Source organism: Chiroxiphia lanceolata, chromosome 12 (assembly GCF_009829145.1).
Source record: "Chiroxiphia lanceolata isolate bChiLan1 chromosome 12, bChiLan1.pri, whole genome shotgun sequence".
NCBI lineage: Eukaryota > Metazoa > Chordata > Aves > Passeriformes > Pipridae > Chiroxiphia > Chiroxiphia lanceolata.
The window spans coordinates 12,353,679-12,372,482 of record NC_045648.1 but is presented as its reverse complement, the minus strand read 5'-3'; the positions used below and the strand labels follow the sequence as shown (position 1 = coordinate 12,372,482).

At 41.1% G+C, this 18,804-nt stretch overlaps 1 protein-coding gene across 1 annotated transcript; it reads right to left on the bottom strand.

Annotated features, from left to right (window-relative positions):
* Positions 1-6,648: 6,648 nt before the first annotated feature.
* LEO1 (LEO1 homolog, Paf1/RNA polymerase II complex component) lies at positions 6,649-18,619 on the bottom strand. Its single transcript, XM_032700454.1, has 12 exons — positions 18,526-18,619; positions 17,087-17,812; positions 16,724-16,828; positions 15,896-15,990; positions 15,117-15,262; positions 13,641-13,725; positions 13,204-13,298; positions 12,784-12,918; positions 12,287-12,422; positions 11,785-11,971; positions 11,419-11,516; positions 6,649-8,032 (listed from the first exon to the last, which is right to left on the bottom strand). Exons 1-12 carry the CDS (start codon positions 18,581-18,583, stop codon positions 7,928-7,930), a joined length of 1,971 nt encoding a protein of 656 aa, XP_032556345.1. The 5' UTR covers positions 18,584-18,619; the 3' UTR covers positions 6,649-7,927.
* Between the last annotated feature and the right edge of the window lie 185 nt (positions 18,620-18,804).

Genomic DNA, 18,804 nt, shown 5'->3' with positions numbered 1-18,804 from the left:
CTGTTAAATACAGGAATCATTTTAGAGCACAACAACGAAGTCACACATAACAGGTTTAACCAAAGCTGCGTATTTTCCTGCTATGGAAACCGGTCACAAGAACCAAAAAGCTGCCCAATGACAAGAATCTTGTGTGCTGCTCTCTCCTAATCTGCACTGTTCCCTTCTGAAACCCTAAAACTGATGAATGGCAACATGGACTAGTTACAGCTGGCCCAAAGCAGCACTCTCAGCTTTTCACATCAAAGCTCTGCCAGTGCATCATCAAGGTCACACCAAAGCACAAGGATATTTCACCTCCCACCTCCAAATGACCTCAAGCAATGTGCAGCCTCTTCACAAAACAGACTCCCCACATACAGACAGCCAACAAAACTTTAAGTTTAAGGCCTTAGGGCACCTTTTCTTTTTTTTTTTTTTTTCCAGAAGAGGGAATAATCCATGAGTCCAAGCAAAATGGGAGCTGACAAGACTTACTTGGTGGTCCACAACTGAATGAGAGAGACACCACCACATTTAGAAAAATGCTCAAAAAGCAGCTATGAAAATTGCAGCTTGTCCTCGTCTACAAAGAGTAGAAAATGTACTGACTGAAACTAGCAAAAGGTGAGCTGAGACTCAGAAAACCTTTGGAAAACGGGGCACAGCTAAGCAGCACAATCATCACTGTGAACTTACAGGTTAAAATCTGTCAGAAAGGCTTACACGAACTTTACCCTGTCTTTGAGCATGGAGGTCCATGTGCAAATGTATTTTCCTATGAACTTAAACCCACTGGTGTTTCATGGCAAGAACCCAAGGACTAAAGCCCTCAGTACATAATAATCTACTGCACAATTTTGGCTTTAGAGATTTGCTACTCTACATCTCAGCAAACATTTTCCTGCTCTCTAAACCTTTGTGTAAACTCTTTATAGGGTTTGTAAGCTATGCTCCCATCTAACACCAGCCCTACCATGCCACAGTCTGGGTTTCAGAGAGGCTTCACACACAGGCTAAACCCCAGCACTTTCACACGCTCACGGGACCCTTCCCATAAACCATCTTGGAGCGGAATAAAACCGCACCTTGTCTGAAAAACACTTAACAGACCATAACTTATGCAACAGCCAAGCCTTTAATACGTGGAGAAGCGCAGCCCTGCCTTGCAAGAGCAGAAACACAAGGCGAGAGCTGAGCCGTCAGATGGAGCGATAAACAAGCGGCTGACGGGGAGGACTCGCACGTGTGGGACCTGCACGGGCTGGGCTGGCAGGGCACGAGGAGCCTCCTGCCCCAGCACAGGTTATCCTGCTGTGCCTGGGGAGCTGCACAGCTTGGGCAGTGCAAAGGCACAGCAGACGTGTGTGTGTGTGTGTGGAGATACGTGAAGTATCTCCTGCTGCTGTTGTTGAATATGAATATTTTTTCAGCCTAAATTGCATTAGTGTGTATTCTAACTTTTTTTCTTTTTAATGCAAGTTTTCAGTTTATCTTACAGCCTTCTTTGTTACTGGTTTAAAAACACATATATTTACATGGTTTAGAAGGGGCCATCTGGAACCACCATTTGAAAAACACATCCTTCTGGCAGACAACTTGTGTACTTCTGAGTAATTAGTGTGTGTTTATAGAAAGCCAGGGCATGCCTGGGTTTTTTTATTTGTGAGCCCACTCTTCATTAATTGCCGTATTTCCCAAAGAGCAAGAAATAACATTCTGCCTCTCTTGAACTCAGCTGCAACAACCCCCTGAGTGTGAGGCCAAGATACAGCACACACTACAAAAGGCTGTGACTCATGTCTTCATTCCCTCCCACACCTTCTGTGCACCTCCTTTGCACGGTCCTGCTCAGCTCTGCCCCAGGGCAGGTGGCTTCCTGCAGACAGGCAGCTGCAGATTCAGACAGCCCCAGCTTCATCCAAAAAAGCCCCTCTGCTGGATTAAACACCTGCTAGGAGTTCTGCATTTCCCTGCTTCCAAAAAAAAACCCCAACATTTTTTTCCCCTCTATTTAATTTCAGACTTCCTTTAATTTTAAAGCTTTTCAGGCTTTTGAAACACCCATATGACCTGATGTAAGAAACATCTAAAAGCTGAACCCCTTCAAGATCAAAGGCCTTCAAAAAGCCAGTTTACCTAAAATCTCTAATAACCTTGGAACACTGTATACTTTTTAAATTTTACAGTCACAGTGTGCTGAAAAAAATGTGTTTGCTCAGAGTTCAGCCCCACAGCATGCAATGCATCAGTCTTCAACCACTCCCAGAGATCCCCAGCTCAAATGTGACACCTTCTTAACTGTGTCAAGAAGCTTGAGCCCTCATTTCTAGATCCCTGGCAATAGAGCTGATCTGCCAGCACACCTTGGATGATGTTGTGTAACAACAAAAACCTGTTAGGCCTAGGAAGGTCTGAAGAGATTTAATAAGATATTGTGAAAGGAAGGAAAGAAAAAAAAAAAAGAGAGGGATAAAGAGAGGCTGAAAAGGAGTTCACAAAACATGCCTCAGAATAATTTCTTTCTCTGAAAAAAGCTTCCTTCCAGCTTATGTGGGAATTGTTTTTCTACGCAGTCAACTGTATGTCAGATGCAAACAACTGTGATATCCAGTGCTACATCCAAAACTATGAACTGTCCCAAGCACCCAGGTCAGCTCTCAGCCTTTTTCAATATGCAGCATGAACTCTTCTGCACATCCAACAGAAGCCTGTTCCCAACCTTCCAGCTTTTCTTAGATGGTGTGGATCCCTTGCAAGTTAGTTCAGAGACAGAAATAATTTTAAAACACTGCTCTACACGACTGTGTGACTTATGCAGAGGTGTAAGTATTTCTAGGGAACATACTGCAATCACAATGCAGTGCACATTTATATAATTCCCATGATGTAAATCCAGAACTGCCTTTAATAAATGTCATTGCACATGTATTAAGGACATTTAAATGACATGAAAAAGCCCAGATAATCCTGCTTACTCAAAAACTTTGCTGGCTAACCAAAGGGAAAGTTGTCCTAAGAAAAACCAGGAGCAGAGGTAGTACACAGCCACAGAAAACAGCAGCCCTGAAGTTCAGTAAAGTGCCAAATTACATAGTGACTCAAGTCTTCAAACTGGCAGTGCAGCATTCATAGATTTATTTTCCCCTATATCTAGTAATGTCATGCTATGGCAGGACTAAGTCTTAAGACAGACAACCAGATACATGGAGCTGCCTGCTACATGGCAGCAGCTACTCCAGGTTTAGTGTTTGAAAAAGTCTGAGAGCCAGAATAATCCTATTTAGTTCCGAGAGATCAAACAGGATTTGTAAAAGGGTAACATATCCACAGATTAGTGAAATGTTCTCACTTTAAACATGGTCACTTTGCAATCATGTTCAGAAAGTATTTTCATCTGCAGATATAAGGAAAATTTTTGCTCATGTCCAGAGACACGAGAATTACATGGAAAATACACATTCATATGTATGGATATATATGAAAAAAACCAGGAGTGGTATCCATAAAACACCAATCCCTCCTTATCTACCCCTCATATGAATTTTGACTCACTCACTCATACAGGAAGGTTCTCCCACAGCCATATGTACTGTCCACTAAGGGAACACACCAACAGAGCTCAGCATCTCTTTCTCAGCACAGAACAGCCCATCAATATGCTCTAGTAATCAACTTTTCTAAACAAGGTTTTCTTCAGGAGAAAAAACGTAAGGATACTATCAAATTATCAGTTGTTTAGACAGACAAAGCCTGTGCTGATATTATCTACAATTAATTGATAATGAATAATGCCCTGATGCACTGCCTCCCAGCCAGCTCAGCCATAGAGGGGTGCCCTCACTGCAGCCCACAACTGCTTGGAGGAGGACAGTGGGTGAGAGGGGCTGATCCCTCTGGTGACCAGTCACAGGACACGAGGAAATGGAGCAAAGCTGCGTCAGGGGAAGCTCAGACTGGACAGCAGGAAAAGGTTCTTCACGCAGAGAGTGGCTGATCACTGGAACAGGTTCCCCAGGGAACTGGTCACTGCACCAACCCTGACAGAGTTCAAGAAGCACTTGGACAATGCTCTTAGTCCTAGGGTTTAGTTTTAAGTAGTCCTGAGAGGAGCAGCAAGTTGGACTCGACAATCCTTATGGCTCCTTTCCAGCTATGATTCCATATGCCAAACCATACCTGCAGCAATTACCTGTTTTGTAGAGCTTCCCAGAGCTCCTTGTTGACAAGGTCCTTAACAAGGTTCCTTAGCTATGAAACTTCCAAGTCTTTGCTCTTAATTCTTTGTGCTCTGCCACTACTATGAAAATACCAGCATCATTCATTCAGCTCACAACAGAAAAGCCTTCACCCAAGGCAACTGTGAACCAACTGCTTCCAAAAGAAAATGTAGCCCCCTTAGATCATGGGAAAACCCAGCTCAGTGGACTGAGCTGACTGCAGCATCAAACCACTTCTGACCTGAAGGGCACAAAGGAACCCTTCTGAAGGAGTTTTCTACCACACTCTATTCCAAAAGCAAAAATGAGCCACTTGCCAGTGGGGATCCTGGGAAAACATTACCTAACTGGTTACAGTATACACAAACCTAATTATCAACCAGACAAGTACCATAATAACCTAAATAGATGCACAGATGTTACTTCTGTGATAAGAATGGGGGCAGTTAGAGCTGCAGAAAATTCTGGAGCTCACTCAGCCACTACAGGACAGCTTCTGTTCTTTGAATATTCATTCCCCTGGCCCATAATTTTTTCATCCCACTGGCATGAAGGATATTTAAAATCAAACATGGATATTTCAATATCCACCAAATACTTTTATTTACAGGAACATCCTATCCAGCATGCCTATAGAGTAAGGGCAGCCAGATAAGTCAGCTGGCTGGCAAGGTAGAAGTCAATATATTCCTTATGTATTCCCATTATCCAAGACTAAACACAACTGCAAGAGAAAAAGGTGTCTCCATAAGAGACATTATATCTCTTATGGAGATATAATCCCATAATGGAATACTTTGAGTCAGTGGATAGCAATGCTTTAAGGGTGCCATGCTCAGCTGGGCCTCTTCCCTGACCTGAAGGTTCCAGAAGCTCGTGGAACACCCCAGTGCCAGAGCTGGCTCCCTTGGACAGGGCTGAATTCCTCACCCTGGGCTGGGAGGGCCCTATTCAAACCTGCCCATATGGCAGCTGCATTGCTGATTCCTGGCTTGTTTGGCTAATTTTTGCAATGAGTTTCAGTACAGACCTGAAGTGAACACTGACTGTGACCAGGCACAGCCTGTGAACTGGACGCTTCACTGGGTGCTGAGATGAAGACCAGTTTGTGCTGGTAACTTTAGAGAACACACAGTAATAAATTCCTGTATTTTCCACTGAAGATACTTACTTATCTTTTTCTTCCCTAGCATGCTTCATTTGCACATCCTGCTTAAAAAAGAGAGAAGTTATTTTCTCAGGGAATCTGATCCTCCTCTTACCTGAAGCAAGTGTTTTGGTTTTCTAGCAATGCCCAGTCAGACAGTGAGAGGTCAGGGCTGAGCTGGTGCTGCCACTGTACAACACACCCTTTATACACCTTCATTAAATGAACACACAGATTTTTATATACTTGGAAAAGGGATAGCAAAAACTGTCCTTGAGAGAAATAAAACTATACATTAGACCCACGACTAAAAAAATACTGTGGATAAGGCTAAGTTCATTTAAGTGACTTTAATTACAAGATGATTGTTAAACTAATTTAAGCTGAGAAAACACTTTCTAAAAGTCCACATTTAAATAAGACTTTAAAAGAGCAATTTACAAAAGACAAGAGTGTAAAAAATTACTTCTTTTCATCTTCGTAATCCACAAAAAGCCTCATTTTTGGAAGCTAAAGTGGATCACTTACTTAGTAAAGGCTTAGTCAGCATCAAACTTATGAAAGTGATTAAAACATTTTCACTCTTAGGAGTGTAGTAAAAATAAAAATAGCCAACATCTTCATTAAACTGACATAGAAGCAAACACATTACCAGTGAAATGGTGCTGTTTCCATATGCCAAATTTGTTGTTTAAGAGGTATCTGGGAAGCTTTTAAGTTAAAGTACAGCATGTTACACCCATAATGGGTCCCTTCCTAAACAGCTGGCTTCTTCCTGAGAAGGTTACAAATGGAGAGCAGGTAACCTCATGTAAGGAACCAGTCTCCCAGCAGAGGTCTAAACTAAGAGGATTACAGGGTCAAAATTCTAGCAGATGGAGAAAGGTTTTATCTGCACATTAAAGAGGCACAGAAACTCTTAGATAACAATTTAATTATAGAAAAAAAGAATAGTTTCTCAGGCACTCAGACTTGCAAGTTGAAATTTTTCACTTTGTTTTCTTACTTGCAAATGTCTCAACTGCAGTCAGCTGCTCAGAACACATTAACACACGCAGAGCTCTGTCCTACTGCAGCCAGAACGCTTCCCACACCTTCCAGGCAGGAGAAGTGGAGGTAGAGTATTGGGACAAAGAACTGTCCTAATTAAAGAGAACACAAGCAAGATGTCCAGGTTGAAAGCTCTAACTCAAAGAACCAGGGAATATCATGAGCAAAGCACTTACTATGAGACTTTCACCCTTCTACTGTTTTATAAAAAAGCAGAATTTGGCTGGGCAGGAGAGAGATGGGGAACAGTCCTTCAATAACTACCAGCTACTTTATTTCAGCTTACATAACACAAATCCACATAATCAACTTTGCACAGCATCAGTCAATGATTTTGTTTTAAAGAGGTGTTCAGCCACTTCCATTTTCTCAACTTCTTCAAGTCATATCCAGGCTCTGCAGGACTGTGTGAAAAGTCAGTCAAAAAGGCAACACAGAGAATGTACGAATGCTCCTTCACCAACCACAGAAAACACATATGGGATATGTCATCCTGGAAAGAAAGTGTGGAAAATTCAGGTATTTCTTCCAGCGTTTCCCCACTTCACAACTGGTATTTGATCATCAAATAAGGAGTTTAGAAACAGCGTAAAAGCAGCAATGGACATTCTCCTCCTGTGACTTCCCAGCTTAAAAAATCCGTTTATAAAACCAACCAGCAACAATAGGAAATAGCACCATAAGAATTATATGAGATTCTGAGACACTATTATTAGGTTGTATCTTTGCATTGTGGTTCATCTCCCCTTTTAAAGGATACTTTCATCTCTGCTGGCAGAAATTACTAAAGTCTTGATGAAAGGAGTGCTTTTACTCTGACATTTACATCACTAGCATGTGCCAATTATTATTATTTTTGTTGTTTATTATTATTAATGCTCAGGCAAGATGCAGATTTTCATTCTGGGCTTCAATGCATGAAAAATAAACGTCTTCTGTGATCAGCTGACTATTCTAACTGCATGGACTTCACAGTTTACTCCAACATGGCAAGAAATATTTTTAGTTAGCAAAATATACCAGCATAGTAATGTGCTGTCCACTGTAAACAGGAAGTAAGGAATATCTAGGGAAAAAACAGACTTGTACTGTACCACTGTATGTTCTTCCAACCCTTCCACACAGACAGCAAGCTAAATCACCATACCCTTGTCAGACAAATTTATCATTTAAGCATTTTACAGAGATTAGCATGGCTTCTCCCAATGAACTCAGTAAAGTTACTGACCCATTCACTTGAATAACCAGTTACTACAATTTTCAAAACTTAAATGTGCTGTGCAAGATAAAAACCAGCACTGTGATGATCCCTGGTGCAACATGTGCTGCAATAAGAGAAAAATCTTATAAAGTAAAAGGAAATCAAAAAACTTCATTTACATCAAAAACGCAGACTTTGGAATTTTCCTTTATCAAAATAACCCCATTATGGTTACTTACAACTTTGCCCTAAGAGAACTGTACAATATATATATAAATATATGTATAAAAAACAACAACAAAAAAAATCAACTGCTGTTCTTCCTTAATATTAATCGTCATCTTCTTCCTCTTCATCGCTGATCACGTATTTCTTATGCTTCTTACTTGCTTTGTCATCATCATCTGCTTTTCTCTTTCCAGAAGGTTCACCCTCCTAAAGGCAAAAAAGGACAAAAATAAACCACCATACTTGAAGCTAAAATAAAAAAGCAAACTCAGAAGAACAACAAAAAGACCTCAAAGCCATTCTTGTAAGAAAAGCAAAATTACTAGTTCTAGGTTTTCCATTTTGGTAACTGAAATACTCAAGTTCAGCCACCACTGTACCAGTGTCAAAGCCCCCACCCCTGCAGCTCCGCTCACCTCAATGGACCTGCAACCACATCTGCCTCAGTCTGAGCTATGGCATGGGCAGTCTCTGTCATAATCTGGATTTATAATGTGCAATATCATTCTCAGCCACTCTTACAAGCATGGGTAACTTGGGTAACTCCTCAAATTTGCAGTGAATTTTCCAAGAAACACACACACATTCCCCTTAGGCAGCCGTTGTAGCTTTGCTAAGTTCTGAGACTATTTATACTTACATGCCCTAAATCAGAACTACTGAAGCAAAGAAGAAATCCTGTAAGTGGGTAGGCATTTTGTTCATTACAAAACCAAAACCACTCTCTGGCATAAAGAAAAAAAATTATGAGAAACCACTTGTACTCAGAATCAACACTAGTTTACAGTCCAAGAAATGTAACAGTTTATGAGGTGTCAAAGGGCTGGTCAAAGGAACTCAAATCACTGAGTTAATTACCTGTTTGCAAGTAATAACATAATGACTTTTATAGACTGGATGTTCCATTTTCCGTCCCTGAATATAAAGTTAACAGGTTGATTTTTTACTCCACGTACATTTACACCAGTTCAGTTTGAATCATCCTTCCAAACAATGTTTTAAATCACTAGTTATTCATGAAATGAACACCTGAAGAAAAGTACAAAGATCAGTGTTTACAGAGCCATTGTGCTGTGGGCTCTCTTATATGGGTCTGAATCATGGGTCATCTACCGCCACCACCTGTGACTCCTAGAACACTTCCATCAACGCTGCCTCTGCACAATCCTGAACATCCACTGCTCAGATCATGTAACTAACAAGTCTGTTCTAGAACAAGCAGCAGTCACAAGTATTGAGGCCATGTTGCTGAGAACACAGCTGTGTTGGGCAGGGCACATCTCAAGGATGAAGGACCACCGCCTCCCTAAGATCCTGCTTTATGATGAACTGGCCACTGGTTGCCACAAGAGAGTAGCCCCAAAGAGGAGATACAAGGACTCCCTGAAACAACATCTCAGCCTTGGCCATATTGATCTTCATCGCTGGTCTACCCTGGGCTCCAATGGGGAGGTCTGGAGACACACAATCCATAACACTCCTGTTTCCTTTGAGAACGCCCGCAGGATCACCATTGAAGAGAAAAGACAACACAGAAAGAATCATATCCTGCCAGTACCATCCAAGGAGTCTTTCTGCTGTGCCTTTTGCAACCAATCTTGTCTATCTCACACTGGCCTCTTTAGCCACCAGCACCCCTGTAGCAAATGTGGGTAGAGCCCTTCCCAAATCTTTGTTCGCCAAGCCCAGCCATGATATTCATGAAAAACTCATCAATTGTGACGTGAAGAACAAGTGGTAACTCAATTATTGCTTAAAAAGATGAGTATCTTTAAAAATACTCTCATGTCTAAGTAATCTCATCCCTTTTTCCATTTGTCGGTTTTGGAAGTGGAGGGATTTTTTTGGTTTGGTTTGTTTTTTTAAAGCAACTTGCTTGGATTTTAAGAAAGGATCAAAGACTGAGTTTCAGAACATTAATTAAAGCTTCAGAACTCTAATGAGTAATTATTTATCCAAAAGCATTTTGTTTTGTATTAATGCATGAAGTTAGTACCATGAGAATGTCAGTTAGGAAGGAATTTTAAGCATGGAAACCAGAAATTAGAAGGGGTGGGAATCTCAGTGATAGCCTCTTCCTCAAAACAAGCATTCTCTTGTAATCTAGCTGGGCTATTGTTCAATGAGTCATCTTCCTGTTCAGCAGAATACCCCCATTAACAGTGAAACTACTTGCTGTGTGGTGATAAAGTGCATTAATCACAGATTGACATTTACAGTAATAGCAACAAATTGTTATCAGGACAAAGATTTGTGCTGTGTTGTTGACTGACAGCACATAAAAGCATGTGTGTGTACAAGGAACTCAGTCATTCACATATGTGGATATGTATTACAAATATCACAGTTCCTCTGTGGCCCTGAAATAAGTACTTACACATGGCTGGGTTTTCTGTAACACTGTAGCACCCCTCCATGGCCTGACAGGAACATTACCTTCAAGTCATGGCATTTTAAAATGGAGGCTATTGTTCCTCGAGCAGCAGAGAAATGCTGTTGACTAGACTTTTTCTTCTGAGAGAAGGGAATTGCAAAGTCCTGACATCGCTGTATCATGAACTAACACCTGGTAGTGTCTTACAAATAAACAATTCAATTTCTACAAACACTCACAGAGCTCACAAAATTACAGTTTTGTCTACACGACTCACTACTGTGGTCTCCAGGACTGTGGTCATATTTTCTGAAACATTAAAATTTCCTAATGTATAATAAAAAGCCAGAATCTATGTCTTTCAAAGAAAAATCTAATTTTTACTCCTGCTTCACATTACAACGCCTATTAGTGCAAATACTCAGGTGACAGTGTAAGAGGAGTGTCCCAGCAGCAAGAACATTCATTCAGAATGCAGCAAACACCCAGAGGCTGGGAAGTGAGGGATTCCTCCTGGGGAGTTTATAGGAAGCACAGTATGGAAGTGAAAATGAGAGCAAGCTTCCTCCTTGTGTAACACTGCAGCGCTGCACCAGCAGTGACACTACCTGAACTAAAAAAGACTCATCTGATAATACCCAGTAGTGATAAATTACAAACTAATAAAACACAAATTTAGATGAGGAAATAGCACTGCTGCTGTAGCTGCAGTTACCTTGATCATGATCTAGTGTTTTGGATGATACTCGGGTGATGGATAATGTCTTTTTAGCAAGAGACATTAAGTCTTTTTAACTCAGCTTTTTAACTCCTCTATTTAAAAAGAGTAGAAATACTATGTAAAATGCTTCCACTACTTCCATAATAAACAGGAGAGGACCATGTAGCTTGGACAACACTGCACTAGGATACTAATATTAAATCCTCTTACTCGTTGCATAATTTTGGTAAAGTCATTTTACATAACTCTGCATAAATTTCTCCATCTTGAAATCAGCAATAACAATAGGGACCTCCTTTGGGAACCACTCATGTCTATGAAACAATGCAGTGTATAAGAAACTGGTGATTAATTACCATGGAAAGTATGCCAAGTCAAATAATACATTTATCATGGCATTAATGAAAACTACCAAAGTCTCAGCTTTAAAAATCAGATTTAGCACTGAAATTTTCCTCATTGAGAATGAGCAGCTTAAGAACAAAGTCCCTTTCTTACCTCATCACTATTAAGTTTCTTTGCCTTGAGTAGTCTTTGGGTTTTATCTTCATCTGAGCCCTCATCACTGTCTGAAGAGTAGATTCTAGCACGTTCCTCTGCAGAGAAAAATAAAAAGACAAATATTTATCTGAAAATGGTGAAGAAGAGAGAATATTAAAAATAATTGTCTTACATTTAGTCCTACAAAATGCTGAAGTCCCACAGAATCTAAGTCCAGAGTAAACAAAATAAACTTACACAAACTGAATTAATGTCTCCTCATGTATCAACTGGCAAAATACTGTCTTATCAGGACTGTCCTGTGAAATTAATCTATCTGAACCACCCAGGCCCTAATAACGTGCTGTTAAGGTTTATGATTACCTCTGATGCCACCTTTGTATCTGTTTTTGATAGCTGCCAGACTGATTGCATCATCTCCCTCATCCTCCTCGTCGTAGCGATCGGGTTCCAGGTAACTCGCGCTCAGACCACGCTGGTGCTGCTTCTCCCGCATCCGGCGCTGCTGGGATTCCCTGCGAATGGAAGCTCTTAATCTCTCCTCTTCTTTCTGTCCAAAGAAAGAAGCAATATGTTAAGATTGATGGATAAAAAAAACCCAAACAAACCGTCTCGAGTGCCCTTTGTATTCTACTGCAGCTTTTGTAATAATTTCACAGCAGTGTAAAGACTGTAAATATTGCCAGTTTTGTCACCTGTAAGGTTAAGCAAATCACACCCGTGGCTTACATCTCTTGCCTAAAACTCCAAAACATACTGTTTTTCATAAATCATAGAATGTTTAAAAATGTTCAGCTATATTACAGTTGTGATTTTTTAGATTAAATCAGAAGATTTTATGTGTGTGAGTTCCATGCCACAATACCTTAATCATTTCTGTGCGCTGAGACTCTGGATCACGACCTGCCATAGGCAAAATACGGATTTTCTGGGTCTTTGAACATCTATCTGCCAGAGACAGAGTCATCTTCCTGTGAGTGGCACTGTCTGTAGAGTGTGGCCTGGAAAAAGATTGCTATGGGTTAAATACCTCTTAAGAAATGTATCCATTTTCAAAGGACAACAGTAGGACCAGCACAGTTAAGATTTCAGAGATTCATCTGCACAAAAGTAAAAGCATCATCCATTTTTAAAACACATGTATAAAAAAATTACATGTAGCATACATATTACAGTTGAATGGCACATTAACCTTTCCAGCTTGGACACCTAATTTAGGACAAACCTTCGGAAAACAGCACATTCTTATTAAACAGTTAAGGTCTGAAGCTTTACAAACTGGTATCTCTAATCTTTATATACTAGTTACAACACTTAATTGCAAAAATAGTATCAACATTTGATATAGAATAGCATGTTTACCTGAAGGTTAACTTTGTCTTGAAAACAGCCTGTCCTTGTAGACCTGTCCCTTGTCTGATGAACAAATGGTTGTGATCTCCCTGCAGCGGTGCCTTGTACACGTCAAAGACCTCATTGCCCAAGTGGAGAGACATGCTTAAAGGAGATTCACAGATGAATTATTTGATAAAGCCACTGCAGTCTATTTTTTTGTCTAATTTCTAAATGAAGAAAGCCTTCATGTTTCCTTTTTATATATGGCCAATAATTATATTTCAATCCAAACTAAGCAGAGTATAAACTTTTCAAAGCACCGAGACTAAAATAATTTGTGCTGCGCAGAACTGACGTCAAAGTTTGTTGACCTTCCAATTTTGCATGTCATGGCACGTCACTGTAAGAACACCTGCATTCCTTCAATGGCAAAAAGTCCAAACTAACCTTCCATCTGACCATTTGACTATCCGTGCATTACTTTCTCTGATCTCATTCCCTTCCTCATCTCGTCGCATCCGCCATCGTATTGTGTTTTCTACCTGTGGGGAAAAAACCCAAAACATGTTTTCTAACTCATAGTAAGGAATACTGTGGTAAAATATACTCTATATAGGTCAAGAATTGCAGTTAGAAAGGCTTGATAATTTGCTGGATGATGCAAAAAAACAAAGGTGGAAAGGATTGCTTTTATATCTGGAAGGCAGATGTTGAGCTTTTTAAAAATTTATTACTAAAATTAATCAACTGTCCTCAGTGCTGAACTGGCCCACACTTTCTTAATCTGAATCACAAATTCAAAACCATTCCAAGATATCTGAAATAGACTTTGAAGAAATGTGGCTAGATAAGTGTAAAAGAGAAAAAGAAACTTAAAATCATACCTTGAGTTTTAACCTAGTTCTACCCTCTTCATCAAGCATCTCCTCATCTTCAAATTCATCTTCGTAATACTGGGGATCAAAGGGTCTGCGATAAATTTTAAAATACATTCTTTATTCTTCTAAAAGATTAATCCAGATTATTGTAGAGTTGTGCAAAATAACAGGTTCTTGAAAATTTAAATTTTAAATGATAACCTGTCCACAACAGCAGGCACTGCAGTGAGACAGCCATTCCTGCAGCAAGGAATCACTGCATTGATTCCCCACCACAGGGGCCCAACCCAAGTGTCCTCACTACCAATGATTACAGCCACGGTAACATTCACACCCTCCAAATGGTTCTAGCTGAAAAAAGCAAGTCTGCCTCAGAAAATACTGTTTCTTTAGTATCAGGATGATGGGGTGAGGGTTAAGTCTGGAACAAAATACATACAACATTGTACAGATAGCGTAAAATGAAAAAAAAAACACCATCTTATAAATGAGGTGAATTGGAAATTTTCTAAGAGCACAATCTTCGTATTTTTTTTAATTTCAACCTCAAAACCAGCCAAAGAGAAAGGAAGATGAGATTGTTTTTCCTCTCTGATGACTGGGATGGGAGTGGGTGGGGGAACACTTTCCCTAACCTCCTTCCTAATAATTTCCAGGCTGCTGCAAGGGAAAAAAGTGATAAACAGACTCTGCTATAGTGCAATTCTATTTTCAGTCCTGTCTGACCCCCAGTGACCACCAGGACTTATCTCAGTGATTACAGCCACTAACGGGATTCTTACCATTTCTCTCTGGAAGCAGCCTAGAGCCAGAGGCCAGAAAGGATGGTTTCACTGAGCTATGACAGAAACAAGGCTGTGCTGCCACCTAACAGAGCACCTACTGAACTTCCAGTAAAGTTGCTTAACAAAACACTCAAAGAGACAGATTTAACAGCAATTTGCTACAAGTGCTGAACCAGGCCTGTAGGGTCTAACATCACAAACTCCAATTATTTTGTTTCACATATGAATTCCAGCAATGTCTTCAGTTTGGGTTAGGTAAACATGAAAAGGAGTAACCAGCCTTTTCACAGTAAAGCAGTACATTCAGCATATACAGATAAAAAAGGCTGCCTTCTAAAATTCAAAATATTGTTTTTAATCATTCAAAAGTGCATAAAGATCCTGTGCATTTGCCTTTCTCATCCCTGAGAGCCTGAACCTCGGTTTAAAATTGAACCGATAGCATGGGATTTCAATTAAATCACATTTTTGCTTTTTACAGACAAGTTATTCAATCAAGCTGAAACACAAGCTCAAAATTACTCAGCACCTGATTACATAACAATAGATATTACAGTTGATTAATCACAGCCACAAGTTTTCATCTTAATGTCAACCACTTTAAACAGGGCAAATGTATTTAGTTGTATTACTAAATAAGAGCAATACAGGGAAACGCCAAAAAACCTTATCAGTCATGTATTTAATGTGCAATTACCTGGGCTCCACACTGAGGAAGTTGGGGAGCTTCACAAAATATAAATCATTACCCAAGTCTGTGTTCACTTTTGGTATTTCTACCTCTATTCTGGTCTCTGGAATAGGCTCTTCTTCCTGCTGTTCTTGACTCAGTCCATTTTCATCCTAATGAAAAAATGGAGGATAGGAGCATAAATGAAAAGAAGTCTATCTGGCTACTGCTGCTCTAATAAGTACATTTTCCTTAAAGAAATGTCATCCATATGCACAGAGAGAGATGGGGTAAAAAAAAAGAACTCACACATTTTCACTGAAAGCAATTCAATTCAGCATTTTCATGTGCCACTTAAAGTGACTTCAAATAACAGTGCAAACTCCAGAGACAGACAGTAAAGAACAGCACAGAAGCTGATCTACAGTTTTCAGTTAAGCACTGGAGACTAAATGGGCAACAACTCCCAGATTAAAAAGGATATTTTTCTGTATTATCAACAAGAGATGAAAATTTATCATAAAAATAAAAATATTTTTCAAATAGCTGTAATAAGGTACCAAAGACAGCAACGGCTTTGTATGTTATGTCAATCAAACTATTCAAAAAGCAGAGCAGGGATGGGGGAAGGCAGACAAATGAATCCATATGATAGTTATGTATAAAACTTTAATAATTCTTTCAGCTGGGACAAAATTATCTGTTATGCTTACTTAATGTCATTACTCTTTTTCACTCAAATATTATCAAACTCTATTTCAGAGTGGAATGGTGTGTCCATTATCTCAAAAGTCAAGTCTACTCACAATGGGCTGTCCTGGGGTCGGTGGTTTGTCTTCTCCATCACTCCCTGAGGAAATGTCATCTGCACCTCCAAACAGATCCATGACATCTGCATGCTCTTGAGCAGAAAAATTGCTATTTTAAAACACACATATATGTGCACACACAGCCCTAATGCAAGAACACTCACAGAAAAAAAAAAAAAAGATTAACAAATCCCTCACTCTTATTAACACTTAAAATCACCTACAGAGGTTAAAAATTTCAAATGTTTATGAAGCCCACATTATTCCCTTATCCTGAAAAACAGTTTTTCCATGTATTCTTAAGCTAAGGATTCAAGGTATGTTTTCCTGGGAAGGTTCTATCACATAAGGGAATCTAGTTGAAAAATGGCAACGGAAGAATGTAAAATAATCCTTATTCAAGTAACTTGAATATAAGTAACAGCATTTGTAACAGCATAAGTAACATATTTTGGAAGTTTTACTTCTGAGAAAATCACCACTTCTTTCTCAGCCAGCTAACCCATCACAAAAAACAGTACACGTTCCCTGGGCTGCTCTGATTAAAGGAACCATTTCCTAACATCTTTCAATAAAAACATATGAAAGAACATTCACAGAAGAAAAGTTCATGGAAGAAACTGAAAAGCTGACAGAACTAACCAGAGAGAATCAGAAGCACAGCATGTATTCCCCCCCCACAGAATTCCCACTGTTTCATTATTTCCATGGCACTACAGTCACATGTACAGCAAGTGCTACCAATTCTATCCTGGAGCAGATGAATGGCATCTCAAGATGATGATTAAAGGAATCAAACCCCCACAGAACAACAACACAATTTACCTTTCTGCCCTTCTGTATCACTCTCCACTTCTGAATCTGATGCAATTGGTTTCTTTCGCTTCATTCGCAGAACTTCATCTTCGCTGTCGCTGCCCCTTGCAGACTCTACCAAGGAGCATAATTATTCTCAGCAAATTAAAAACTTTGCTCCACAAATTTTAAAATGCCTTTGTATTAATAAGCTGATTCAGATTAAAAGGAATTTTAAAAGTGCTGCATAAGAAAAGCATTACAAAGATGGCTACAGTCGAAAGCTACACAATTAATGCCTTTACACAGAAGTTTGAATCTTTTCAGGGCAACATAAACAAAACAATAGAGACCAAACCAGCAGTAAATCATTACTTCTGTACTCAGTCCTACCGGATTTGTGCTCTTGCTCCTCCTCATCAGAGTGCTGGGCCCTTTCCTCATCATCAGAGTTCTGCATCTTCTCCTCATCAGAACGCTGGGCCCTTTCATCATCATCTGAGTTCTGCATCTTCTCCTCATCCGAGGCCTGTGGCCTCTCCTCATCATCCGAGTTCTGCATTTTCTCCTCATCCGAGTTCTGGAGTCTTTCCTCGTCATCAGACACCTGTGGCCTTTCATCCTCATCCGAGTTCTGCGCTTTCTCCTCATCGTCGGAGTTCTGCTGTCTCTCCTCATCGTCGGAATTCTGCTGCCTCTCCTCATCATCCGACTGATCACTTTTGTCCTCCTTGCCCCACTTCTCATCCTCTGAATGTGCTTTTTCAGAACCATCTCCCTCTGAGTGGTGACTGCCTTCATCTGAGCCGTGATCACGATCGTCCTCGTCGTCATCATGAGCAGCTTCTGAGGCGCTGTGCTGGTCCCCGTCCGACTGCTCGTTGTCCTCGTGCTCAGAGTGCCCCGAGGCCTCAGAGCGATTGTAGGACCTTTCAGAGTGGTTGTCGCTCCCTGAGTGATGGGATGCTCCTTCATCCTCACTGTCATCTCCAAAAAGCTCCTTATTACTGGGTTTTACTGCCTCCCTGTCATCGTCCTGGTCACTGTCGCTTCCAGAGGCGTTGCTACCAGAACCAGCGTTTTCCTGGTCGGAATCTGAATCAGATCCAGAATCAGAATCTGCAAAACAAACATCACCCTTTCAAAAGTCAAGATGTCCCTACAAGGATGCACATAAGATGATGGGCATTGCTTAACACTAAACCCCCCCTCAAAACCAACCCAAACCCCAGAGAAAAAACCTGCAGAGAACTGTAAGAAGGACTGACAAAAGTTACCGAGTACAGTAAAATAGAATGTCTGCTAATAAAGGCACAGCCGAAGAAAGACACAATAAAAAATTATGCCACATGAAGTTTCACGCCACAAGATCTAAGATTCTAAAATTGTAGAAGGAATAAGTAAAGTAAAACAAGTAAAACAAGTAAGTACATGTACGCGGCTTACAATATCCCACAAATTCAAAAGTCACCATGTGTTTAACCTAAATCACGTAGCCGGGCACGTTTGTGCCATTGGAGCTACTCGTCAGTGCTGAGGCTGGTGAACGCCGTTTCGAGCAGGAAAATAAAAGAACATCTGCCTCGAAAAGCGATTTATAAGAATGGAGACAAGTTCTTTGAAAACACGATAAGGACTGAAGCCGGGAGGTGCTCCCTCATTCCCTCCCCTGCAGGCACCGACCCCTCGGCCCGCGGCTCCGCTCCTCCCGCGGGCCGCTCCCTCCCTCCCGCCCGAGCCCAGGTGATGCGAAAGGGGCGATACGGGGCGGGCGGGCGGCGGTGCCCACCCGTGCGGGATGGAGGGATGACAGGGAGGCGACAAACCCGCACCTTTGTGCTCGGGCTCCGAGTCCGCGTCGCTGCCGAACAGATCCGCCATGTCGGCCATGGCGGCAGCGCGGCCCCGCCGGCGCGCGCGGGCACGTCACGGCGAGCGCCGCGAGTGCGGCCCCGCCCCAGGGCTGAGGCGCCGCCTCTTAAAGGGGCCGTGTCCGCGTGGGCTCCGGTGCCTGAGGGAGGCGAGAACTCCCCCGGCGTCAAAGAAAGGGATCGTGTTTGCCCGTCCCCACCTCCGCTCTGCACCGCCCGGTGCGGCTGAAACACAGCTGC

What these genes read in the sequence shown, in the direction of transcription:
- LEO1 (XM_032700454.1), bottom strand. Translation starts at nt 18,583, where the DNA reads ATGGCCGACATGGCGGATCTGTTCGGCAGCGACGCGGACTCGGAGCCC. An exon ending in AGCGCACAGAAATGATTAAG is followed by an intron (nt 11,972 to 12,286) that starts GTATTGTGGCAT and finishes TTCTTTGGACAG; the next exon opens with AAAGAAGAGGAGAGATTAAG. An exon ending in AGAAACTTAATAGTGATGAG is followed by an intron (nt 8,033 to 11,418) that starts GTAAGAAAGGGA and finishes TTTTGCCTTTAG; the next exon opens with GAGGGTGAACCTTCTGGAAA.